General features: G+C 40.4%; 4 protein-coding genes across 6 annotated transcripts; 2 read left to right on the top strand and 2 right to left on the bottom strand.

Annotated features, from left to right (window-relative positions):
* The first annotated feature begins 34 nt into the window (after positions 1-34).
* Positions 35-1,719, top strand: LOC117226466 (putative dimethyladenosine transferase). Its single transcript, XM_033480799.2, has 5 exons — positions 35-171; positions 250-616; positions 761-1,106; positions 1,180-1,286; positions 1,364-1,719. The coding sequence occupies exons 1-5, from the start codon at positions 114-116 to the stop codon at positions 1,404-1,406; spliced, it is 921 nt and encodes a 306-aa protein (XP_033336690.1). The 5' UTR covers positions 35-113; the 3' UTR covers positions 1,407-1,719.
* On the bottom strand, positions 1,339-6,122 carry LOC117226462 (uncharacterized). Its single transcript, XM_033480789.2, has 7 exons — positions 5,976-6,122; positions 4,775-5,204; positions 4,471-4,704; positions 4,133-4,404; positions 3,813-3,971; positions 3,518-3,734; positions 1,339-3,456 (listed from the first exon to the last, which is right to left on the bottom strand). The coding sequence occupies exons 2-7, from the start codon at positions 5,161-5,163 to the stop codon at positions 2,430-2,432; spliced, it is 2,298 nt and encodes a 765-aa protein (XP_033336680.2). The 5' UTR covers positions 5,164-5,204; positions 5,976-6,122; the 3' UTR covers positions 1,339-2,429.
* Positions 6,123-6,300: 178 nt separating this feature from the next.
* On the top strand, positions 6,301-9,472 carry LOC117226464 (protein-lysine N-methyltransferase SMYD4). The gene is made up of 5 exons (XM_033480794.2): positions 6,301-7,732; positions 7,822-8,102; positions 8,331-8,486; positions 8,556-8,717; positions 8,795-9,472. The coding sequence occupies exons 1-5, from the start codon at positions 6,781-6,783 to the stop codon at positions 9,023-9,025; spliced, it is 1,782 nt and encodes a 593-aa protein (XP_033336685.2). The 5' UTR covers positions 6,301-6,780; the 3' UTR covers positions 9,026-9,472.
* LOC117226463 (protein 5NUC) lies at positions 9,464-25,759 on the bottom strand. Of its 3 annotated transcripts, none has more exons than XM_033480792.2 (7): positions 25,396-25,759; positions 19,215-19,438; positions 17,416-17,647; positions 14,873-15,472; positions 10,259-10,696; positions 9,993-10,182; positions 9,464-9,909 (listed from the first exon to the last, which is right to left on the bottom strand). In XM_033480792.2, the coding sequence occupies exons 2-7, from the start codon at positions 19,346-19,348 to the stop codon at positions 9,704-9,706; spliced, it is 1,800 nt and encodes a 599-aa protein (XP_033336683.2). In that variant the 5' UTR covers positions 19,349-19,438; positions 25,396-25,759; the 3' UTR covers positions 9,464-9,703. The 3 variants fall into 3 exon arrangements, with proteins under 3 accessions (XP_033336683.2, XP_033336684.2, XP_033336682.2); XM_033480793.2 differs by lacking the exon at positions 25,396-25,759 and adding an exon at positions 21,796-22,016; XM_033480791.2 differs by lacking the exon at positions 25,396-25,759 and adding an exon at positions 21,690-22,015.
* Between the last annotated feature and the right edge of the window lie 86 nt (positions 25,760-25,845).

Below are 25,845 nucleotides of genomic sequence, written 5' to 3'. Positions count from 1 at the left end.
CACTATAGTGGCGCGTCATGCCTAAGAGGTTGAACTTGTTTATGTACTATGTGGATTGATAACATGCGGTACATTTTATTTACGAATTTTAAAGTTGCAAAAACACAAGCAAAATGCCAAAAGTGCGAGTGGAGAAAAAGTCTCGTGTGCACAAGGATGTTGCAAGACAGGGTATGAAACAAATAGCTATAAATAATTGAACTATAACGGAAAATATAAATGCATATTAATTTTATTTATTCACATTAGGTATTATGTTTAATACGGATATTGGACAACACATTTTAAAAAATCCATTAATAATTCAAAGTATGGTAGAAAAAGCTGCCGTTAGATCAACAGATGTTATATTGGAAATTGGTCCTGGTACTGGCAACATGACAGTAAAATTATTGGACAAGTGTAAAAAGGTTATAGCATGCGAATTAGACACTAGAATGGTAGCTGAATTACAAAAGCGTGTTCAAGGTACACCGTACCAAGCTAAACTGCAGATCATGATCGGGGATGTTTTAAAGACAGAACTACCTTTCTTTGATTTGTGCGTTGCCAATATACCGTACAAGATATCATCACCCTTGGTGTTTAAACTACTTTTACATAGACCATTGTTCAGGTAATTTACAATATGTAGGTAGTAAAGAAATATAAAAGGACTAGTTTTCAGAACATTATGCTAATTTTTAACATATATATATATATATATATATATAGGCCACACAAGAGGAAACAGGTTTGATCAGCACATTATTTTCTACAGATGTGCCGTACTTATGTTTCAAAGAGAGTTTGCTGAACGTTTGGTGGCTAAACCAGGAGATAAACAATATTGTCGTTTAAGTATAAATACTCAGTTGTTAGCAAGGGTAGACATGCTAATGAAAGTAGGAAAAAATAATTTTAGACCACCTCCAAAAGTGGAATCAAATGTAGTTAGAATAGAACCTCGCAATCCACCACCTCCTATTAATTATCAAGAATGGGATGGTTTGACACGAATTGCATTTGTTAGAAAAAATAAAACTCTTTCTGCAGCATTTAAGCAGACCACAGTATTAACAATGCTGGAGAAAAATTTCAAGCTTCATTGTAGTCTTAATAATAAGGTGAATAATATTGTAGAATTGATGAAAAACATCTTTGAATTATTTAAAAATATTTCTTTTATATAATATTTAGACAGTACCAGAGGGATTTGACATTAAAGAGATGGTGAACGATATTTTGCAAAAGGCAAATGCTGAGTATAAACGTGCCAGAACCATGGACATAGATGATTTCATCAGGTATAACGAGTTGTGTGTTTACACTGGTTTGTGCATTACGATTTGTGCTCGATTTCATAATATAAATTTTATTTTAGCCTTTTACATGTATTCAACGCAGAGGGAGTTCACTTCACATAATTCAGAGTTCAAATGATGCAAACGCAAATGTAAATTATGCATTAATAAAATACGTATTGTTTCAATAAGGGACGAACAATAAATTTTGCTGAAAAAAATAGGAAAGTAAAATATGATTTAAGCCTGTTGTCAATCATAAAAATATGTAACAGCTTTAAAAAGAAGGGGAAATCAGTGTTACCTGTTACAAACCAGTTATTTTATGATTTACGTATAACATGTATAATATACATATAACATTTCTAGGTTTACCTACTTTACAAAAAATTATATTTATGTGAACATTTTAATTAAATTATTTGTTTATAAGATACACGTATATTTACAAACATTCTTTGGGAATTAAGATCGTAAAGAAATATACCCAAATTTATTGTACATTGATGAAGATAATAGCAATTATAATCATACAATTTGTGAATCTTTTTGTGTGTAGAATATGCGTTGCTCTATAACACGCTAGCCAGAACCATGGTACCTTTATCTGGGTATTCTTTTTTTTTTTTATCCAATCGATTTATACCGAAGAAAGAATTATAAATATGAAAGAACAGTTAATGTCGGAACTTTTATACAGATTCTTCATATATTATTTTTATAACAGAAATGGAAGCCATATCCTCGTTTTAAAAGGCAAAGGAATGAAACAATATGAATGCATATTTTGTATGACGCAGTACTCTTCTAGTCTTCTCGTAAAGAATGTTGCCTCTAAACCGCAAATCAGTGATACACTATGCTTCATCATTGTTTGTAGTTTATGCACGCACGATTGGTTTAGAAAAAGGTTCAGTATAAAGCTGTTCGATCCAAGGTTCGTTCATCAGTAGCATCTTCGTCAATTTTTCGAGTTAATCAACGAATACATGCATCCTCGCGATGCCATTGATTTTGATTTGGTGTTACCCTGAGATCTTCTATGGCTCCTAGCATCTCTCAGGAACTTGCCTTTCTTTATTTTGCATTTATTTGAATCATTCTTCGAATCGGAATGTTTCAATGAACCACGAACGTACAATTTTTTTAAGTAAGGTGTCGTCGAGTCAATCGTGATCGCATAGACGAGCTGTACGTTCTACTGCTGGATCGTTTCCTCTTTTTACTTTTGTGCTTGTCTTTGTGTTTTGACTTTTTCTTATGCGTGTACGATTTACTTGAATAATTGCTGCACTGACTATGAGAACGAAAACGATCGTCGTCTGATTTCGAATTATTCAAAACCAGTGGTCTCGGTTTCTTCAACAAAACTAATTTCTTCCTTGATACGTCTCTATTCGAATTGCTATCGTCACCGCTAAGATCACGCAGAGATTCTCGTCGCCTAGAACTAACTCTTTTCTCTTTCTGAGATGTATAAGAGGAGGCGCTGCTACTCCTAGACATGGATTGCCAGTCATTCTTATACCTAGATTCCTTCCGGTGAGAATCCTTTGTGTCCGAAGTTTGTCTGGCTTTTTCGATGGCTCTGGTCAATTTCTCGGCTACCATATCGTAATCGCTCGAGCTGGTAGTGTAAGCCCTCTTTGATTTCTTAAAGGTTCGAGATTTAACGTTACTTGTTTCCTCCTCCGACTCGCTACTGCTGTCACTACTGTATGTTTCCTCGTCCAAATATCGGCTTTCCTTTTTAATTAAATCTTTACGAACACGTACCGTGCCTTTCGTAGAGGATTGCGAAGATCTTGATTTCTTGTCGTTTACTGTCTTTATCTCACTCTCGTGAGAGCTGGAATCACTACTGCTACTTATCCTTTTCTTTATTGTGCGCGAAGTTCTCTTCGTTACTCGTTTCCTTAGCTCGCTTTCTTCAGAACTAGACAAATCCCTCGCCCGATTGCGAGTCCTAGTTTCGCCCGAATGATTGCGTCTTTTGGTGGTCGTATTCCTCTTTGATTTTCTGGAACAACGTTGATATCTTTCGCCCCTTCTACAAATATAATCGAGATCTGAATCGGTGTCCGTGGACGATGAGATAGAGCCTCGTTTCTTAATGGTATGGGATGTGCTGGGTTGAGTTGAATTGTCTCCATAAAATGCAGACGTGGAAGACCTGAAATATTATTGAGATTGGTTATTCTTAAGATATATCTTAGAATCAAGTGTTTACTTACTGTGCGTTATCGTTCGCTGCTTGAGGAACGTTTACTTCTTCAGGATCTGAAGATACTAATTCTATAATTTCTGGCGTTCTCTCGTGGCGAGGTTTTACGTATCCAATTATTTCACAATCATTGTCGGACGAAGAAAAATCGGAGGAAATAGTCAAAACATCTGGTACGTTGAAAGGCATATCTGCAGGAAGGAACATCTGTCCCACAGTACTCGGACCTGATCAACAAAATTATTTTCAACTGTGGTCCAAATTTTTGTGTATAAAGTACATTGCTGGGAGAGATTAAAATTTACCAGGTACGCTAATTGTATGGGGTCCTGTGCTGGGTGTTACAGTATTCATTCTGAGATCTATTGCTTCATCCAGAACTCGGACATCTGAATCGTCAGAACTAATACTGTTGCTACTGGATGTTGGCGAATCGATATTTGGTACATATTCATTCGAAATTCCTAAAACAGAGTAAAATTTAATTTATATATCAAAGAATATGATATATCGTTTATATAATAGGACGAGTCATTGAAGAATGCTTGCAATAATTCGCAAGTCAATTTAGGTAACACAATTAAATGATTCATCGTATATAATGAAAGAAAGTACGACAATGTACCTTGAGGTAAATAGATCACAGACTGATCATACCCAACTAGATCGAAGTTAGTCCGTGCATAATTGAGTAGTTCATGTACAAAGTGATCCGTGAATGTTCCAAAATAGGGATGAACTAGATCACGGAACTCGGGGCTTCTGATGTCGTATTGGATGAGGGCTTCCAATATAATTCTCAACACATACGCGCAATGCTGGGTATTGTTATTAAGTAACGCTTGTAATTCTCTATTTAACCAAGGGATGAGTCGATTCAATTCTCTTGGTTCTCTCCTGTGAACGAAGTATAGTTACCCCCTGTACATTAAATCTTCGCGCGACAATGGGATAGAAACTAACCGATAATAATCTGCGCTACAATCGCGAAAACGACCAAATACATCAGGCAATGCTGTAGCCCAAATTCCATGCATGTAAATGGACCGACGATAAACAGAATGGTTTGCACGTCTACGTAAACGTTCTCCGATGGGAACTTGTGGAGCTATGCTTGGCAACTGTTCTCTTCTTGCAACTTGCTCTGGATTAAGCAATACTTCGTGTGGATTTCGACTATGTCCCATCCTAGTTGTTCTAAAAGAAATTAAAACAATTTATGTAGAATTGCCAATGTGAAATTGTCTAGAAGCACAATTTTGTATACCTATAATGAAAACGATGCCCAATGACATCCACCGAATGACCAAGATCTAAATTGATATCCAAAGTAGCCAGCTCCCTAGGCACGTGGTACTGATCATAATCTTCTTCTGATCTAACATTATGTATAATGGATTTAAAAGTCTGTTTGCACAGTGGACACTCTGTTTTTATTTTGGACCATTGAAGCAGGCATGTGAAACAAAACTGATGAAGGCAGCTGTCTGTAAACGATGTGTTTACCAGCTTGCCCAAACAAATACTGCAGTTTGGAGGTGGTGACACAGCACCATCACTTCGATCGCTGCTATCAGGATTTTGCACAGGTGCTTCGGACTTTATAGGCTCTTCTACTCCCGGAGCAGAAGCTTTTATTTCTAATGGACCCTCCATTAAGCCTCAGTGTTTTTACCGTTCCATTAAAAGAATCTGTCCTAAAACATATCACACAATATTGCATTAACATAATATCCTGACAGTTTGTGTTTCATTACTTTATAAATGCAATGTTTCTTAATGATTTATGGTATTCAGAAAATGGTGTTACATACAAATACAATCCATTCAAATGGTTGTTTATCTGAATTTATACGAAAACAATATTTTCGAGAATAATTTCTGATTTTTTGCTAAAAATGCAAAATATATATAATTTTCATATAAATAACTAAGATAAAGTGAAATGAATATAATCTCAGTAAAGGAACAATCTACAATACTTCGCGATTTTTATTCTACATCATTGGAAAGTTCAAGAAGTAAATTATAATATGAGCTATGCAATTAACCAACTAGATTTTATGAATGGTACTGTTCGAAAAAAATGTAACATCGACTAAGAAAAATGCGTCCGTGCTACATAAATAAAATAGTACTCGATGTGGGTATGGGGAAAAATAGAAACGATGCTATTTACGTTTTCGTCGAGATTGATCTGTCACAAATGTGAAATAGCAGTTACTTGACGAGACAAACTTTCGTACGCGTAATGCGACAAACGAGAAAAAGACCGAATTTACTTTCCACGGATTCTTTTCATCGAAAGGGAGAAAAAAAAGAGTAAGATACGTCACGTAGAGTGTGTAGAAGGCGTCATAAAGCTGTTTGATAATCGGTATGTTTCCATTTTATTCAACTTGTTATTGATTATCGATGTCACTATTTTTTCCCATAAATCATGCAGTACGACTGGCATGATATCTTACCTCTAACGTAACTCGCTGGGAGTCTAATAACCAGCTTCGACAAGTCAAACAATTAACGTCTCGGCGAAGCTATCTTTTTCGAGACCGAGTAGTCTTATAAAAGTCCATGATCACAAAGCGGAAACTGGCGTAGCATAATACCATGAGTGAGACAGATACCTAACGATACTGAGAATGATTGTCAGTGATGTCTCGCGTAAAAGTCCCTAAAATTTCACATAGCCAATCGCTTGTACAGATTGTAGATGGAGCTGATGCAAGTCCAGGAGCATATTTTCTAGATTCTAGATTCTAGAGTACAAATTGATACAAATGATTGTGCAACATTTTACAAAAATATAGTTTTGTTTCGGATATGATAACAAAACCTCTACGGTAAATATTTCTTAAGTTGTTCAACAGAATTGACTAACTTAATGGCAATGAAAAAAGAGCACGTGCTACCAACATTTTGATATATATGTAACTGTGAAATGTGTATGTTTTGTTAATTAGCACAATTCAAACTTTTTACGTTAATATTTAATGCAGGTAGAAATTTTTAATTTTAATAATGGTGAAGAACAAAGTTTGTTAACAGGATTCTTTGCCTGCTAACTGTACCGATATTTAAACTGGTTAGGAATATTTGAGATACATATTGTAGTCATTATGTAGTGTAGAGATGTCCAAGAGAGAGATGTCCCTAGCTATGAGATTCCTAATGATGTGTGTACACCAATGTACATTACGCGACGGACTCCCTGGCTACACTACTAACACCAACCAGTATCAACGACAGTACTAACCTTTGACGTATTATAAAATGGAAAAATTTAACTTGCTGAACCTGAAAGTAACACCTGATGAACGTAAGCAGATAACTGGCACATTCAACACATTATGTACAGACGAAGACAGAATAAAATTTACTTTAAATGTGATGTTAGAATATAATATAATTCCTGTAGTACATCAAAATCCTAAAAATGCTGAGGAAGCTGAGAAATTTAGAGCACAAGGTAATAAGATATATGTTTCTAAACCATTGACAAATGTTTCTTGCATAGAAGCTTTAAAACTATACACTGAAAGTATAGCGAACGCACCATGCTCATCCAAACAGCTTGCTCTAGCGTATGGTAATAGATCTGCAGTTTTGTTAAAGTTGCACAGGTATGAAGAGTGTATTAGAGATATAGAGAGAGCATTAGTTTTATCATGTCCAGATAATTCAAAAGCCAAACTTTATATGAGGAAAGCTGAAAGTTTGAAGGCTTTGCAGAAAAAAAATAGTTCTCTGGAATATACCAATGGTACAGAATTAAATAATACAAATTCTTATTTTGAAATAAAGAGTTATAACAATGAAATTCCATGCGCATCAGATGCATTAAGCTTGATATATAATGAAAAATATGGTAGGCATATTGTGGCGAATCGTAGAATAAATCCTGGAGAAACAATTATCACAGAAACGTATTATTCAAAACTATTACATCAAGATAAATTGTATACTCACTGCTCAAACTGCTTAGAAGTGTGCTATGCCAACATACCTTGCAATAGTTGCATTTATGCCATGTATTGCTCCGAAGAATGTAGAATAGAGCAATGGAAGAAGTGTCATGATATGGAATGTGCAGTATTTCCCCCAATGTTGAAGATGAAATATAGTACAGAAGATTTATTTAGCTTAAGATTAGCCATACAGGCTGTGAAAGAAAGTAATATAGACGATTTAAGAAAAGAATTGGAAGAAGTTGATACGTACAATGGTGAATATATTATATAGGAAGACATTTCTAAATTATTTTTGTTTCAGATTAATTATATTTATTCCTTATTGTTATATTAATATTTTCAGATCCTCGTACAAAAGGTTTCTCTAAGAATGGAATTTTTGAAAGTAATCAGTACAGAAGTATATTAAGTCTTATAACCAATACTGAAACACGTTCATTCGATGATCTGTTTACCAGATGTCTGGATAGTTCTTTCATTTTGTATTTTTTGGCTACATGCACTAACATGTTCGGAAAGCCACTGAAGAATGATTTGTCTCTATTAATGAAGAATCCTGATGTCATATTTGTTGGTAGTCTGGTGTTAAGACATCAGCAAGTAATTCCTAGTAATGCACACTCGGTAAGTTGTCATGAAAAAAATTAACACACAAAATATTGATTAAATCGAGTTATAAATAATTTCTATTTGGGGAAAAAATTGTAACAATCCTTTTATTATTTGATGGTAGAAAGATGCAATAAGTCCCTGCATTAATAATTATATAATTGATTGTATTACATTTACTTGTTCAAATAATTTTCTAGTAGCATAAAATTCAAAGCATAACAATGAAATTGATATTTTCAGATTTCAGAGGAACACGTAGTTACCGAATATCGTGGTGCTTGCATATTGCCATTTTCCAGTTTGCTCAACCATAACTGCAATGCAAACACGACAAGGGTTGATAGGGGCAAAAATATGTCCGTAATAACCATATATCCTATTAAACCAGGTGAACAGGTACGTAGTAATATATGAAAACGCTCAGAAAAATTATGTTATCATAATTTATCAATGTGAATTTTCCAGATATTTTGTGATTATGGTTATCAATATGGCCTTGATAAAAAATCTGAGAGGCAAATGAAACTTTTGCGGCAGTTTCATTTCAACTGTAATTGTGTAGCATGCCGGGAAGATTGGCCAGAATACTATAACTTAAAATCTGCAATAACTCCTACAATAGATAATGTAAGCTGCTTAATAATATAATTGAACTCAAAAATGATCAGTTGATAAAAATTGTATTCTCTACTTTTTTGATCAAGGACCTCAAGAGCAAAATCCTTACAATGCTATTAAAATTCAACGACTACCTTGAGATCGTTAAAGCAGGCGACCTGGATGATAAACCTTATATTCTACCTGACATAATCGAAATGATTGAAATTTTACATGAAAAGGTGCCATTACCTAACAGAGAAATTACTAATGCGGTAGAGGTTATGAAACAGATCTACGCTCTACAGGGAAATGTTTTTAGGCTTCCTCAACTGTAAAGAGATTTTCCCCTTTTATATGTATACATCAGAAGTCAATCAATGTCAAATTTTTTAACAAGATAACAATTTAGATAATTAAGTCTTTTAATTTAGGCATTTCCTAAGAAGGGTATCTAGAGTATTTTCTTTAGCTATTTACTATAATTAGATAAACATGGAAATATATTTATTGACAAATAATATTGAAATAAAAAGGTTTTGACAATAAGAAAATACTCGAACTGTAAACAACAATTGTTTTTACATTGACAGGCTTCTGAGTAATTTTTAACTTTCTGACCATCCTTTTCCTAAAATTTTCTTGTCTACTTTATTAGTAAGATGGTTTTATAACAGATAATGTTTTGTGATATTATAAATCATTTACAATATGTATGTACGCATGTGTGTGTGTTGTATTGTATTCAGATCCATGGATCGTTAAATAAAAAAATATAAATTTAATATTTTATTTTTTTCGTTTGAATTATTAACAACTGGAAATTTGAATGAATCGTATTTATAAATTATTAATCGCTCGACAAGAGGGATTTAAAGCCTATAGTAAAAATGTACAATTTGAGGTAGAGATGTACTTAGATAGGACGCACATAAACAACTGCAAGTATTTATGTAACTTATTCGATTTTTAAATACTGCTTAATCCTGACTATACTCAACCTATGCTCTTACTCTTCAGGTTTGTGTTATGAATAGCCAGCTAACTAATAATGGTAATAAAATAGTTACTATAACAGACTGATGCAGGTTACTCGAACCATTGCTACCAAAACTGTTAGGTTTATGGTTTTCTGTTACATAACTGATCCTCCACTCAACACCTGGGTACACAGGGCTGTGTTCCATAAAGTATTGTGAAAGTATATCTGCTGTAGTCGAACCTTAAATAAAATATGGATTGTTTACTAAAAGGTAAGTATATTTCATTGGAAGTGTTACGATTAAGAAGAAGTAAATAGCATACCCAAAGGATACGTCTTGAGATCCTTTAACATAGCGAATCCATCACCACCAGATTGCATAAAATCAGTCATAAGCACCATATAGATTTCATTCTTTTTTAACTCACTATATGATGGAATACTGCAATTTGCACATTGTACATATACTGAAACCACTTTAGAATTGCTTGGTTTAGTTAAGTCATAAACCACCTGTGAGATTGATGAAACCACGTTAAAAGAGGTATTGAGTTTTCAACAAAATAATGCCCATGATTTCCATCCATACCTGAAGACCCGAGACTTGTATAAATCCACCAGGCAAGTTTGAAGTTGTGTTTAAGTTCAAGTAATAAACGCTCCATTCTAGAACCGATAGCATCGTTTCTCCAGTCATTTTTACTTTTATTATAGAATTATGAAAAGGTAAAACACTAAGAATATCGCCCCTGGTAACTTTATCATCGTTGCTCCTGCTGATAGAAGTTCTAATACTTCCACTGTTATGGAAAGCTATTGCTGCATCTGTCCAGCCATCTTTGTTGCCATACTCCCGAGCATTAAAATCGATCATAGAATCAGTAATCAAGTTGCCAAGATTGCACTCTACGCGTCTGCAGACTTTACTATCTCCGTTGAGGAAAACATGGGTTTTTCCAACTACTGTGTGGCTCACATTATTAACGGCTGCTCTCATTCCTTCTAGTTCTTCCAAAATGTCCTTTGCCTGAAAATTTAAACAATGACAGAATATACTAAAGAATACCTAAGGTATTTTTATAATACTTGACATCTTACTTTTTAATACAACTGAGAAATCAAGAGAAGATATTTTATGCTAAGAAATATTATTATGTAAAGTCTATAAAATTATTAGTTATAGTAAAATTATAGTTTCAACAAAAGCGAAGAATTTAAAACACTTAATTAGTTGTATTCACATAATTTATTACCTTTTAAATTATCCATGAATAAATAGTTATAACAGTTTTCTACTTAGAAAATATATATATATCCTCATACGTTCTTCGTCCTTGTTGTGCCATTTGCCTTTCCTTGTCTTACACATTAGGGATATAGAGTTTTACTCTAGTACCACTTCACAAAAATCGTTAATAATTTCTTTATTACGAACCAAATATGTTTAAATTTATTACTGTAATAATTGCCAGAGGTCTATTCTAATTTTATCAATTATAAATAATCATAAATGATATGGTAGACAAGGAAAGCCGTTTGGTTACGAGTAAAATAGCCATCAGTGGCGCCATCTACGGTGGCGGGTCTGTGAACTAACTTTCCCTATCTCTAGCATGTGTAAGACAAGGATAGATATAGTGTGCGACAAGGAGAATAGATGTCCCGGTTGTGCCACCAACTTTTTAGACGGACTTCGAATTCCCTGGTAAGTGGTAGGAACACATGATATAGATGGAGGTATCCGACAAGGACAAACTTATGCGTTTTACGAAGCGAGAGAAGGACGCACAGCGAGACTCTCCCTCGACGTATCAATTCGAGGGAAGATTCGTTAGTAACTCAATTACCAGGAATAATTTATAAACATTTGCGATTGAAGCATGTAGAATGGACCTTCAGCTACTTTCACATATAGGTTTTGATCAGATTTTATGCGTTATTAGAGAGTTATTAATTAATTTTGACAAGCAGTATCCCCGCGTAACCTCAAAAAATTAAACATCGTTCTACAAATAATTAATTTTTCTGTCTTTGCAGACAGCATTTGTGATTATTTATAATCGACGAATGTAGAATGGACTTCTAGCAACACACCAATCACAAATTTAATTACATTTGGTTCGTAATTAATAAGTTATTAACAATTTTTGCGCGGGAGTACTCTTCTATCCTATTGCCGTAACGGTGCAGACAAGGACAAGGTAGATGGCGCAACAAGGATGGCAATAGTCTGAACGTGCCAATAACTTTGTTTCCTACGGCTCCTGATACTATTCTACCAGAACTCCCAAAAATTGTTAATAACTCATTAATTATGCGTCGAATCTTTACAAAATTATAACAGGAATTTAGCTGAGACCTCACTCTAGATTCTTTGGATACAAAGATGCATAAATTGTGTTTGTAAAACGGCAAAATTAATTATTCTCGGAGGCAATGTCAAATTATTTGAATTTACATCGTAACGGTTATTTCGAAAAATGTTAATAAATTGCTAACGACGAACAAATCGTGATCGAAAACGTATGGTGAAAGTCACTGGAGGTCTACTCTAGATTCTCCAATCACAAATGTGTATAAATTGTTATGCCAAAGAGAGTTATTAATAAATTTTAGGAGCACTATTTCGACATAACCTTAATGAGATAAATACGTTCTCTGAAAACGATTGTTTAATAGGTTTCGCAGCCATAATTTACGCATCTTTACGTCAAAAGAATACAAGGCGAAGTTGTGGCCATCTTCTCATTACAAATTTATTGGGATTTTATGCATAATTAGTAAGTTATTAACGATTTTTGGGAAGTGAAATTATCTTTCTAATATCTCTAATGTGTAAGACGGAGAGAGGTAAATGGCGCAACAAGGACGGAGATACGATTTCCGTGTCACTAACTTTGAAGCTGCTGCTTATCTCCTGATACGTTCTCTGTCCTTGTTGCGCCATCTGTCTTTCTCCGTCAAACACATTGCCAGCATTAGAAAGATAATTCCAGTTCCCAAAAATCGTTAATAACTTCTTAATTGTGCAAAATATTTCAACAAAATTGTAATGAGAAGTTAGCCAAGACTCCACTTTACATTCTTTTCACATAAAGGTGCATAAATTATGGCTGCATAACTAATTAAGAAATTGTTTCCAGACAACACTGTCGGAACACTGCATCAAAAATTTATTAATAACTCTCTTTGGCATAACAATTAATACACATTTGTGATTGAAGAATCTAGAGTAGCCTTCCAGCAACTTTCACAATGCGTTTTGGATCATAATTTGTTCGTCGTTAGCTGTTTATTATCATTTTTCGAAATAGCCGTTACGATGTAAATTCAAATAATTTGACATTGCCTCCGAGAATAATTAATTTTGCCGTTTTACAAACACAATTTATGCATCTTTGTATCCAAAGAATCTAGAGTGAAGTCTCAGCTAAATTTCTGTTATAATTTTGTAAAGATCCGACACATAATTAATGAGTTATTAACAATTTTTGGAAGGTATGTTTATCGGTCCAGTGCCTACCGTGTGTAAGACAGAGAAAGGTAGAATGTGCGACAAAGACAGAAATATCTTTTCCGTGCCACTAACTCTCTTTTATACACCTTCTGATAGAATAGTATCAGGAGCCGTAGGAAACAAAGATATTGGCACGTTCAGACTATTGCCATCCTTGTTGCGCCATCTACCTGTCCTTGTCTGCACCGTTACGGCAATAGGATTGGAGAATACTCCCGCGCAAAAATTGTTAATAACTTATTAATAATGAATCAAATATGATTAAATTTGTGATTGGTGTGTTGCTAGAAGTCCATTCTACATTCTTCGATTATAAATAATCACAAATGATGTCTGCAAAGTCAGAAAAATAATTATTTGTAGAACGATGTTTAAATTTTTGAGGTTACGCGGGGATACTGCCTGTCAAAATTAATTAATAACTCTCTAATAACGCATAAAATCTGATCAAAAACTATATGTGAAAGTAGCTGATGGTCCATTCTACATGCTCCAATCGCAAATGTTTATAAATTATTCCTGGTAATTGAGTTATTAACGAATCTTCCCTCGAATTGATACGTCGAGAGAGAGTCTCACTGTGCGTCCTTCTCTCGCTTCGTAAAACGCATAAGTTTGTCCTTGTCGGATACCTCCATCTATATCATGTGTTCCTACCACTTACCAGGGAATTCGAAGTCCGTCTAAATAGTTGGTGGCACAACCGGGACATCTATCCTCCTTGTCGCACACTATCTCTGTCCTCGTCTTACACACGGTGGAGATAGGGAAAGTTAGTTCACAAACCCGCCACCGTAGATGGCGCCACCGGCCACTATTTCTATCTTTATAGCGTAATCGATTTTTCTTGTCTTTCTCATTGGACATGCCAGAGAATTGAACGGCATCGCCGAAAATTGTTAATAAGTAATCAACGACGTGTCGAAACTGTTCGAAAATATATGGAAAGGTTGCTAATGGTTCATTCAACATTCTACAAATTATGTCTTTAACTTAATAAATTAATTGTTAGAAAAGACAGTAATTGAATGCTTCTTGTCTGCAGATGAGCAAATATAGTGCGGTGGTTCGAAAAAATGGTTAAAAACTATTTAATTAGAAACGGAACCCAATGAGAAAACTATGTGTGAAAGTAATCGCAGGAATATGGAAATTTACTTCCATCGGACTTGTTGTCTACAAGTTTGAGCACGTTGCCGGTGAGGGAGCTACCAACAAGTTAGGACATGTGCAATTTGTCTACCGGTTTGACCATTTTTCCGCGGATGGCGCCATCGGTCAAAGTTCTATCGTGGAAAAATCTATATAATCAATGGAATATTGACAAATAACTTACTAATCGGTGTAAAATTGTCAATATTTATAATCGTGAACGATAAAATAGACCTTCGGCTACATTTCCGTTGCACCATTGATCCGATCTCTGTGCACATCGATTTGTTAGTAACTATTTCTGGAGACCTCGCCCTAAGACAAGCCAGAATAACTCGACACCGTATTCTATAAACAATGAATTTGCCAATTTCACGGATTTAATCAGCGATGCCACACGATCGTAGAAGTTTGAACGGATCGGTGGCAATATTTCCGGCTCGATATATAAAACATTCTAACAGTTTCTGTGATTTGTTCGCGGAGCTCGGCGGGTCGCGAGGAAATATCGGTTGATCGAAGCAAATAAATTACCTGTTCGATGCTGTTGTCCACCAACACAGGATTGCCCTTGATCTCGGTGACCTCGCCTTCCTTGTTAAATTTCACCGTAAAATTACCCAGGTACTTGGTGTACGCGTACGCCTGGACCACGTACACTTTTCTGCCGCTTTTCTGCACCACCGTCGTCGGATAGAGGCCATCGGGCGTTTCAAGGTCGGGTTGTTTGCCATTGTAAAGGAAGGTGTTGGTGTGCCCGCCGATCACAACGTCGATGTCCTCCACTTCTCTGGCGATTTTCTTGTCGACGTCGAAACCGGAGTGCCCGACGGCTATCAGGATGTTGACGCCTTGCGCTTTCAGCCGGCTCGCTTCCCTGCGGATGCTTTCCACTTCGTCCAGGAAGATCACGTTGTCCGTGACAGAGATCGTCTTGGTCTCGGGCGTCAAGTATCCGATGATGCCGATCTTTGTCCCTTCCACGGTTAGAACGGTGCTGTTCAGCAAATTCGTGGCTGCTAGGTCCGGTTGTTGGCTCAGGTCCAGGTTCGCGGTGACTATGGGGAACGACGCGTTCTGGATGAAGGGGACGAGACCCTTGACGCCGTCGTCGAACTCGTGGTTACCCAAGCTCTGATTCGCAAAGAAGAGAAAAAGAAAACCATGAACGACGTTTTAGTTCCCCGAACGGCAGTTTAACCCTTTTAGGCACGGCTGAATTCTGCGCGAGGCTATTCCTCTGGACGGCAGAGTCTGACACGTACTGTACAGAGCGTCTGTATATTCTTAAGATACAGTTATATTGTTATCAGTTATATCGTTAACAGTTATATCGTTAACAGTTATATCGTTAACAGCTATATCGTTAACAGCTATATCGTTAAGATAAGTCTGTATATTGTAATTCGATGCGAAGACAAAAGAAGTGTGAAACAACGCATACGAAGACGACTATTCGATCCGAACGATGACCGAATGAGCTACCAGAGTAAGTCGCTATAGCGGCGCGTCGTTCAGAGCGATGACATCCGCGGAAGCCACTATAGTGGCGCGTCGTGCCTAAAAGTTTAAACCCAGCGCCGATTATAGAGAAGTCTCGAGTACGCGAATCGGGCTCGGCTCAATTTAGAAGAAACGAGGTTAGAACGGAGACCGCGAGCGATCGAGACCAAGACGCTCGAAAAATTCCTGCTATCGATCGGAGAAATCCTCGTCTCGATTTGCGAGACGAGAGCCGACGCTCGACGCGTTACGACACACGATGCTTCCGACGCGTTAATTTGTCGAAGCTGTTCAAGTTCGAATCTCGCTGGTCATCGTCGGTAATTTGCAGAATCGTCGTTCAAATTGCTGGACGATTCGTTGTCGGTCGGCGCGATCGAAATGTATTCGATTAGGCGACGCCTAGCGATAAGAAAAAAAATTCACGATCCTAAATCCCGAATATGTTTAGAGCGAGTCACGAATAACTTCCGATGCAGCTAGGTACGAACGAGTTTCACGGCTTTCGTTGAATAGATAATAGTTCGAAATAAATGAGATAAAAAGGAAACAAAGAAAAACGAAATGAACGTCCGATCAAAATGACAAGAATAATGACAATTACGACACTTATGATATAACGACGCGGCGGGCGCGGCAGGACTGGCGCGTGACAATCGAACGATAGCGAAACGAAGGGGAACGGGCGCATGTGGTACACGTTTAACCGCGTTAACCCTTTGCGGACGAGAACTCTTTAAACGATCAACGATATTTTCCTCGTAGAACCGGATCATGTATCGGACACTTGAATAATCGGAAAAATGAACGATATATTGGGTCGACAACTAAGTAATTGCCGATTTCAGTTACAGATGTCTCTCGCTCCCATTTTCATGATATCCGTAAATGTTATATTATAGAATTATTAGCAACTGGACAAATTGAATGCAGCGGTCAAGGAAAAGCGACCAGAACTGGTCGATCGTAAAGGTGTCATTTTCCAGCAGGACAATGCCAGGCCGCACGCGTCTTTGTCCACTCGGCAAAAATTCATGGATATTGATTGGGAATCGATGTTACCGCTCACCGTATAGCCCTGATCTCGCGCCATCGGATTACCACTTGTTTCGATCCCTGGACAACTCCCTTCGTGGTAAAACTTTTAACGACGACGACGCTGTAAAATCTCGCTTAACTCAGTTTTTGGCCGAAAAGGATCAGACTTTCTACGAGCGTGGAATTTTCAAGTTGTCGGAGAGATGGCAAAAGGTCGATCGAACAAAATGGAAAATACACACACATTACAGATTAAACTTCGTTCCAAGTAAAAAGATTTTTTATTTCATCGAACAAACCGGCAATTACTTAGTTGCCGACCCAATATATCGATCTACCGTTGCGTGCGAAACATCGATTTACGCACTCGCAACTTCTGGAACAAGATACGTGTTTCTGATGTTGGCAGTATGTCGACATTCGTCCTCGAAGGGTCAATTAAATTCGCCGCAGGTTCGGAAGACCGAATCGGCGTGCGAAATCGGCCGAGGCGCGACGAGACGGTGATATAAAAAATGATAAGTTTGCGAACGTACCGTGGCGTTCGGTGCCAACAGGTTCAGGAACTTGGCGACCACTTCCCATTTGTACACGTTGTACCATATCGATCCTTGATAAGTGTCCCCCGCGTTCAGGAAGAGGGAAGGAACGGATGATCGCCTCGCTTCTCGAATCAGGGTCGCCAGCCTCGCGAATCCTCCGTAACATTTCCCTTCGCTCGCGTCGTTTTCCGAGCAGATGGCGGAGAATCTCGACGTCTGCTCGAATCTGCGGACAAAAGCAACCTTTACGCCGAGATCGAATTTCGCCGGAGAAGAATATCGCGGCGTCTCGAACGTCGCCGAAAACGAAAATTCGAACGGAACGGCGCGAAGTAAAGATTCGGCTAGGAAACAGTTCGAAACGCCGAATCTCGTAGAATCGTACGGCGTTTCGCGTTACCGAATCGATGTTCGATAGATCCACGTTCGAGCGAGGTCTTTCTGTACAGGGCGTCCCAAAAATGTCTCGCGATACGGAAATGGGGGTGAGGGTAAGCAGAGGTCGTTCGAAGTAACTTTTTCGTTTTCCTTGGCGAAGGAAATTTATTTTGAAAATACATTAATATTCAAAGTAAATTCTCCCCTAATCGCGCGCGACGCTCGGATTGCGCACGAATAATGGACAATTTTTGGGAAGAGGAGATACGATTATTCGAGCTTCGCAACTCGTTTTTACAATTATTCACGATCGATAAATATAACAATGAGCCGCGGGTCTCGAACAATCGCATCTCCACTTCTCAAGTTGTCCATTATTCGTGCACAATCTGAACGTCAATTGGGGAGAATTTAGCGTATTTGGAAACATCACATATACTCGGAATAATCAAAAATCTAAATGACAAAGTTCGCTTCCCGAGTTGTCCATTGTTCGTGCACGATCCGAGCGTCGATCAGGGAGACTTTCGCGTACTTGGAAACATCGCGTACTCGGAATAATCAAAAATCTAAAAATGATGAAATCTAAATGATAAAGTTCGCGGGGAAATCCAGTTCGGTTAATCGAGCTAATTCTATACAGAGTTCTACGTAACTTTAGTTTCTTGAAAACGTAATTTCACAGTGAATCGAATGCGAATGGTTAATGAGACAGTAGTATTCCGCCCGTCACTCGCGCCGAGGGACAAATAAAATTATCTCTCGGATCGTATCTCATCGATCGCTGGATAACGAGGAACATGAACGAGCCCGAGGAATTGACTCGTTGCCGTGGACAGGTACTCCAAATGAATATTTCTTTTTTTCATATCGATATACGCGAGGTAACAAATTAACGTTTAAACGGCTGCGTTCGGCGTATTAGCATCGGACTGCTCGCAATTAGCGATCGACGCACGAAAGAAGCGGCTCGACTGACTCAATATTGACACGGATGTGTCGCAATTCCCGCATATGTTACGGAGACTTTCTTATTTTTTCATCGACCCGGACAGTTTCTGCGCGCATAATCGGCTCGACGTATCGCGGGAACACGGTGAAATCTTTTCCTTGACGCGTGAACCGTTTCGATTAACCCTCGCAGGGCGGTCAATTTTGCGTCGATCGCGCGATAACTAAATCCTCGACGTTTAAGCGAGATAAATTGCCGTTACATCGGGAACAACGGAACAACGCTGATAAATCTCCGATAAATATCTTCGAAAATGTTTCGAAAAATTGCCGAACAAAGCTCGGAATTGTTAGAAACGTGGCCGACGGTGAGAAATCGTAAAAGACGATGATCCGCCGTCCGAGGATCGAGAAGATCGTGTCTCCGGTTTCCTCGCTTTTCGTCGACGAACAAAATTTATTACCTTGCGTGCATGTCGTTCGTGTGAAGGATCCGCAGAGCGAGCCCTTCGCCGTCTTGCACGGCAACAGGATTGCCGAGGACCCCGAGAGAGAGGGCGGCCACGGCGCAGCAGATCGAGATCAAGATCCTCAGCATTTTCGATCGGCTTACGTACGATTTAACCGGACACTTTCGTTATCTGGCGTTGTCAAAGGTCGACTGACACGGTGCTGCGTTAGTATTTAGCTGTCGACAGTAACGGGGAAATTAAAAGCCGCTACCTACCGTATCGTATTCAAATTTGCTCGGTTCAAATTACAGCGCGATAAAAGCCGATTCTCGTATCGTGCTCGAAGAAACAACGAGAACGACACGTTCGCGCAGGGACACGCGCTTCCAACGAGCGATCTATTCGACCGAATCGAAAGGAACGTACAGTAACAGTACAGTACAGTTTAGTAGTAAGTTTAGCAGTAGTAACAGTACAGTACAGTTTACCGTACAATTAAGGGACGTACAGTAAATTCTACGGTAAATCCTGCTAATCGACGCTCGACTTTTACAGAAAAATGGACAATTTGGGAAGAGGAGAGATACGATTGTTCCAGCCTCGCGACTGGTTTTTACATTCGTTGACAATCGGTAGCTATAAAAGCGTGTCGCGTGGCTCGAACGATCGCGTCTCCTCTTTCCGAATCTCGTCCATTTTTCTGTACAAGTCGAGCGTCGATTTTAGCAGGATTTACCGTACAATTTACTGTACGTCCCTTAATTGTACTGTAAATCCTGCTAATCGACGCTCGGCTTGTACAGAAAAGTGGACAATTTGGGAAGAGAAGACGCGATCGTTCGAGCCTCGCGACTTTTATAGCTACCGATTGTCAACGAATGTAGAAACCAGTCGCGAGGCTGGAACAATCGTATCTCCTCTTCCCAAATTGGCCATTTTTTCTGTACAACGTAAGCCGAGCGTCAATCAAGGACAATTTACTCTACGTAAAGTCGTCCGTGCTTTTGTTTCGGACGAGAAACGCGAGGATAATGGTCGTCCAAGACTTGGAACCGGAAGCGAAGGAATCTGTTGCGACACTCGACGGCCGCTGCCAGCTGCTGCTGTGCCCAGAAGTCGGTGACATTAACGAGGCCCCGTGCCAACAACCGACCACCACGCTTTTCCGATCGCGTCGATCCAAATGAATGAACTCCGATCGTACGCGCGAACGCGGCGTCGGCGGAACCCGCGGAATCCGCGAGAAGAGCCCGAGCAGCGATTTTTTTCTGCTCGATCAGCGGCGATTTCGAGTTTTTTTTTTTTTTAAAACAATGCGAGTCCCCTTGGCATTCGAACCGCCCGCGTCCGAGTTTGAGAAATTGTTCGGAATATTTTCCTCGTCGCGAGCGAAGCGAGCATCGAGACCGCGGCGACTTCCGTCGAAACGTTGGAACGCTTTCGAGCATTGTAACTCGAGCGCGCGATCTCCGCGATTTCGCGTGATGGATTAGTAGCCGGCTTTGGACGGTGAGACGATTAAACCGTGTGTCGAGAAACTGAAAACGGGCGAGTCCAGCGCGTTTCGATTACTCGTAGCCGCGAACGCTGACGACGGAAGAACGCGAAATTATCGCTCGCGAGAAATTCTCATCCGCTCGCTTCTTTATTAACCCTTTGCGCTCGAACGTCGACTCTGTGGCGCCGCTAGACCTTGCTGCATAATTTTTTTAAGTAACTTTTGCACGATTAAATTCCTTTATATTTGAACAGTTGTTAAAATTCTAAGTATTCTACCGTGGCAAATTAGTTTAACTTCGTACCCATGCGATGCAAAAATGATACAAAATCGAAATACTGTACGTTCGAGAGAGAGAATAGTTCAGCTTTAAAGTTAAAACAACCTCGAGTGTAAAGGGTTAACCGCGTTTCGTCGTTCGTTCATCGGATTCAGGATCGTTTGAAAAATCGACCACCGGTCGGCCGACATCCAAGCGGCGACACCGGTGAGATACCGAACAGAGTTAAGATATCGCGGTTGTAATTCAGTAGATATTTGCGAAATTAGGAAGGAGAAGATATCGGCACATCGTCGACGGGTATAAACTAAGAGAGATAACAGCGCGAAAATAATACGCGCGTTGTGTCGTTGCAGGCTCTGTTGGAAGGACGTATGAAATTCAAGGCTTTCTCGTCGTATAAAAGTTATCGTAACAAACGGCCACGTGATCCTAATGTTGTAACACGGATCGCCGATTGATCCGCGAATGTTCGAGCCTCGAAAAACTCTGCGGACGCGATTGAAAACGGTTTGGAGGATCGATCGTCGCGTCTTCGCGACCGCTTGAAAAAACGTACTCGGAGCAACGAGGAAGATTCGGCCCGAGAAAAATCGCAGAGTTTCGGCGCGCGTCGCGTGCGATTCTCCGCCTGGCGAGGCGACAACGATCGAGAACGCCGCGTCGCCGCTGCACACCCGCGGCTCAATGATCGTAATTATGTACGTACGGTGCGCGGATCGTCGCCAAACATCACAGTACGTGGTCGGAAGTGTTTGATCTGCTCGCGGGAGGTGCGAATCGAAGAGTTGTCGCGCGGTCCGCTCTATAAATACCGTTCTAGCCGGCGGGACGCGGCGAGTCGTGCGAAACGAGCGGATCGCCGATGGTCTCGCCGATGCCAATCGCGGCCGACACGGTCCTTTTTACCGACGAAATCGAGCGGCAGATTGCACAACGCGAGTCGACGACAGCGGGAACCAGCCCCGGCGAACCGATTTTCACGAGCGACCAGCGTCGACTGAACAGATCGCACGCTCGGCACGCGGGACCTCGAGGAGGAGGCCGGTGTTCGCGCGCGAATCCGACACCGAGTGCCATGGATCGCGGCGCTCTCGATCGAACCGACCCGGCGACGTAACACCGGGGCTCTTATCGTGCCGCGAATCGTATTTTCGTGTACTTTCTCTTGTCGCCCGATGAGGAACGATGTCGCGGACGCGTCGTCTCCGACAGACCGTTCGGCTCCGACCTTCGGCGAATCGTTCGAACGTCGACGAGCTTCGAGGTCCCGCCCGTTGTCTCGATCTTTCGCAGGCACGGGGAACAAGTCTTACGATTTTTCGACGGGAAGATAACTCCGGAAAATATCGTGCTCGATAAGCAATCTACGCGTTCCGCGCATTCCCGATGAATTCCAGTACGCGAGAGCGTTGAAGATCGAATATCTTTCGACGCGTTAACAAAAATTGATCTCTTGGGAGAAATATGTCGAACTACGTCCAACTACGTCGAACTACGTCGAACTGTGCGTCGAAGAGATTCCGAGGAACGCGCGAAGCGTTTACGAGGAATATTCGTGAAGCGATAAAATGATTACGCTGCGTTGAAGGGTGGCAACGGGGTTGAAGGTCCGTTCGGCCATTCGAATTTCTCCGGAGGACAGAATACAGTAATGTCTCCCTTACCGACGCTCAGATTGTCCACTAAAATCGATAATTTGGGAAGAGGAGATACGATTATTCGAGCCTCGAAGCTCATTTTTATAGTTGTTGACAATTCGTGACTATAGAAATGGACCGAATAATCGTATCTCCTTTTCCCAAATTGTCCATTTATTGTGGTCAATCCGGGCGTCAATTAGAGAGACATTATTATATCGCGCTCGAGACTGTGTTTTAGTCGCTGCTAATCACGACCAAGATTGTCCGTGACGTAATGTTTTCGATCAACGAAACGAATCGATTTCCAACGGAGAACCCGTCGAAGAAGTTTCGCAAGATCTTAACGCGTCGCTGGTTTTTGTCTAACGGAGGAGTATCGATTGGAAATGATTTCATACGGCGGAAGATTTTCGAGAGAAGTTCTCGGTTCCGCCGCGAGACCTCGATCCGTTGCACTCGAGAAACAGATGAGAATCCCGAGGAACACGTTTCTGTCGCAACACCCTTATCTGTCGAGTGATTTCAATGCCTCGCGTCCCCGCGGTAGAACAAGAGCGAACGGTAGAACTAAGGTCACGTTCATCGCAGAGAATTATATGTTCGATGGCCGCAAATTGTCAATTTGTTTCGACCAAGTTGACGCTCCATAGCGTCGAACCAATAATATTAATTAATACTGTTCTTGTAATCTAACACTTGTTAACTGCATCGATTGTCTGCAGCATATTGTGTACAATAAATTCTCCCTAATTGACGCTCGGATTGTGCAGAAAAATGGTCGATTTCGGAACAGGAGATACTATTATTCGACTCGTTTTTGTAGTTGTTGAGCGCCAATAGCGTCGATTAGGGAGAATCTCGTGTACCGCGATCGATCTTCGTCGATTCGACGAAAAATTAATATTCGCGATTTTGAATCGTTAACTCGGACGCGATCTGAACACTAGAGTTTCGCAACACGTGTTTCCTTCGCTGCCCGTAAACTGGTTGTTAGCAGGCAGCATGGGTGATAGAATCAGCATAACTTATGCAGACAGTCTCGTCGGTTTTTTTTCCTCGTTCCACATAAAAATCGCAATCGCGCTGACGAAACAGTGGCGATTTGCGTTGCGAACCTATTTCGAGTCGCGATAAACGCCGCGACGAGGAAAACATTCCATTCGAACGGCCGCCGATTTTTCTTGTTAATCAATTTCGAAGCGTCAACGCGTCGCGGAAACCGTATATCCACCGGAAATGCGAAACGATTTCTGGTATTTTTCGGACGAACGAACGAAAGACGACGGAATTTTGTTAACTTGGCAAACTAAAGCAACGATCGTGGAGGTTGAGTCAAGGTCGCGTCAAGGTTATTTTGACGCTATATTTTTGCCCTAATCGAGCCTCGGATTGGACACAAAAATGGACAAAAACGAGCCGCGAGGCTCGAATAACTATTCGATATCTCCTCTTCCCAAATTGTCCATTTTAGTGCGCAATCTGAGCGTCAATTAGGGAGAATTTTTTGTACTCTAGACCCTAAAACGTCTTGTCCCGGAAAGAGGTTATTATTCAGTTTCGCGATAATACCGCGAAGATGACGTAGATCTTCTAGCGACCAGGGACCACGACCGACGTCGTCGCAAATGTCACGAACACGAAACAATCGTTTCGACTTCAAAGACTCGCGTCTCTGGTCTCCGGGACCAGAATAATTGAAACCAAGCCAATCGAGGGACGATCGAGGCCGTTCGCGAGTTTTCCCGGACGTGAAATCGATGATGCTCGCGCGAAGACGTTCCCTTGACACGAGAGAATTGGGAAAGACAGCGAGGCGACGCGACGCTGGCAACCGCGACGCGTCGTTGTCACGACGCGCTGACAGTATGCCAGCGTTCTATAATTCGCGGGTTTGGACCGAACATCTGCGACAGGAGAAACTCCGGCCTCCCCGCGGATGATACAAGGATAAACGTAAACACGGTTTTAATTCGCGACTAAATGCCATTGATTTCTCGGGCACTGCAACAACGTTACGCAAGCCTCGCCTCCTCCGCATTCCCTGACGGATTCCGCCGGCTTCGTCTATTTATTTGTTAATTGATGCGTTTCAACGCTTTGTTCTCTGCTGAACTTGTTACGTCGAGAAGAGAACGCGGACGAAGGAAGCACGCTTTCGTGCTCGTACGACGTAAAGGCGACTTTTCCGCTGCTATTCTATTTAGGAAAAATCGTGTACGAGTTCTCAGATCCGAGATCTCTGGATAAGGTGTAGGGTAGTGTAGCTGGTTTAATTTAATTTATTTCCGACCTAATTAACGCTGGATTTACCGTGGCGGTCATTTTGACCGGTTTCAAATTTCTTTGATCAAAATTGTCACGAAGTCTCGTTCGTAGGAGACGATTAAATAAATTTCTTCATTCAAGTATCAAGCTATAACAAAAATTACAGAAAGTTTAAATAAATTCAACGTTGCTGCGAAGCAGCATATTTTAAAATGTCTTTGCTGCTCGCTAGGTTTGAGGCTAACTTTATATTTATGGAATAAATAGTGTGTTAGATATTTTAATTCGAAAGTAAACGAAATTAAAGAATAAACACAAAGTTATTCGTGCACGAGTACGATCCAAAGGCGAAACGATTGGTCGCTGCATAGTAATCGGCTCTGCAATCCTAGCTTCTCTCGAAATCGACTAAAAAATCGCTCGAAACGGTTCTACCAAATGCAAAGAAGGCCGAGTTCGGCAACGAAAGAACCTAGAAAGCGATGCCTGTGTGCAATTCGATCGTACCTGGCAGCAGTATTTGGTTAGACACTTTCACGGGAGGCAATCCCTCGTGGCACTGACACAGCGAAGGATCCGGTCGGACTGAGACGGTAAGGACGACGTCCCACGGAAGGATCCTGGCGCCGTAACAGGTTCCTTTTGTTCCGAATTTTTTCCCGCTCCTTTTCTCTCCCTCGTCGCCCTTTTTCACCTTCCAATAGCTGGCCCGCCCTTGATCTATCGTTCCGGGAATCGCCAATCCGTTGATTTCGCTCGTTATCCACTCAGAGATGATCTGCCGGGGGCACCCTCGGCCTCATAGGTCTTAATTGCGAGGAACCAAGGATCTTCGAAAATGCACATTCGACTCCGGACAACGCGGTGGACGCGATTCTAATGGCGCGCGTCCGCTCTTTTCAGCGGCGCGGAGATCCGCGTTTTCTGTCCGACGGAATCCAGGCATCTCGTTATCAG

This window comes from Megalopta genalis, chromosome 11 (genome assembly GCF_051020955.1).
Source record: "Megalopta genalis isolate 19385.01 chromosome 11, iyMegGena1_principal, whole genome shotgun sequence".
NCBI classification, from domain to species: Eukaryota; Metazoa; Arthropoda; class Insecta; order Hymenoptera; family Halictidae; genus Megalopta; species Megalopta genalis.
Note: the sequence above shows the minus strand (reverse complement) of the source record. Positions and strands in the feature narration are given on the sequence as shown.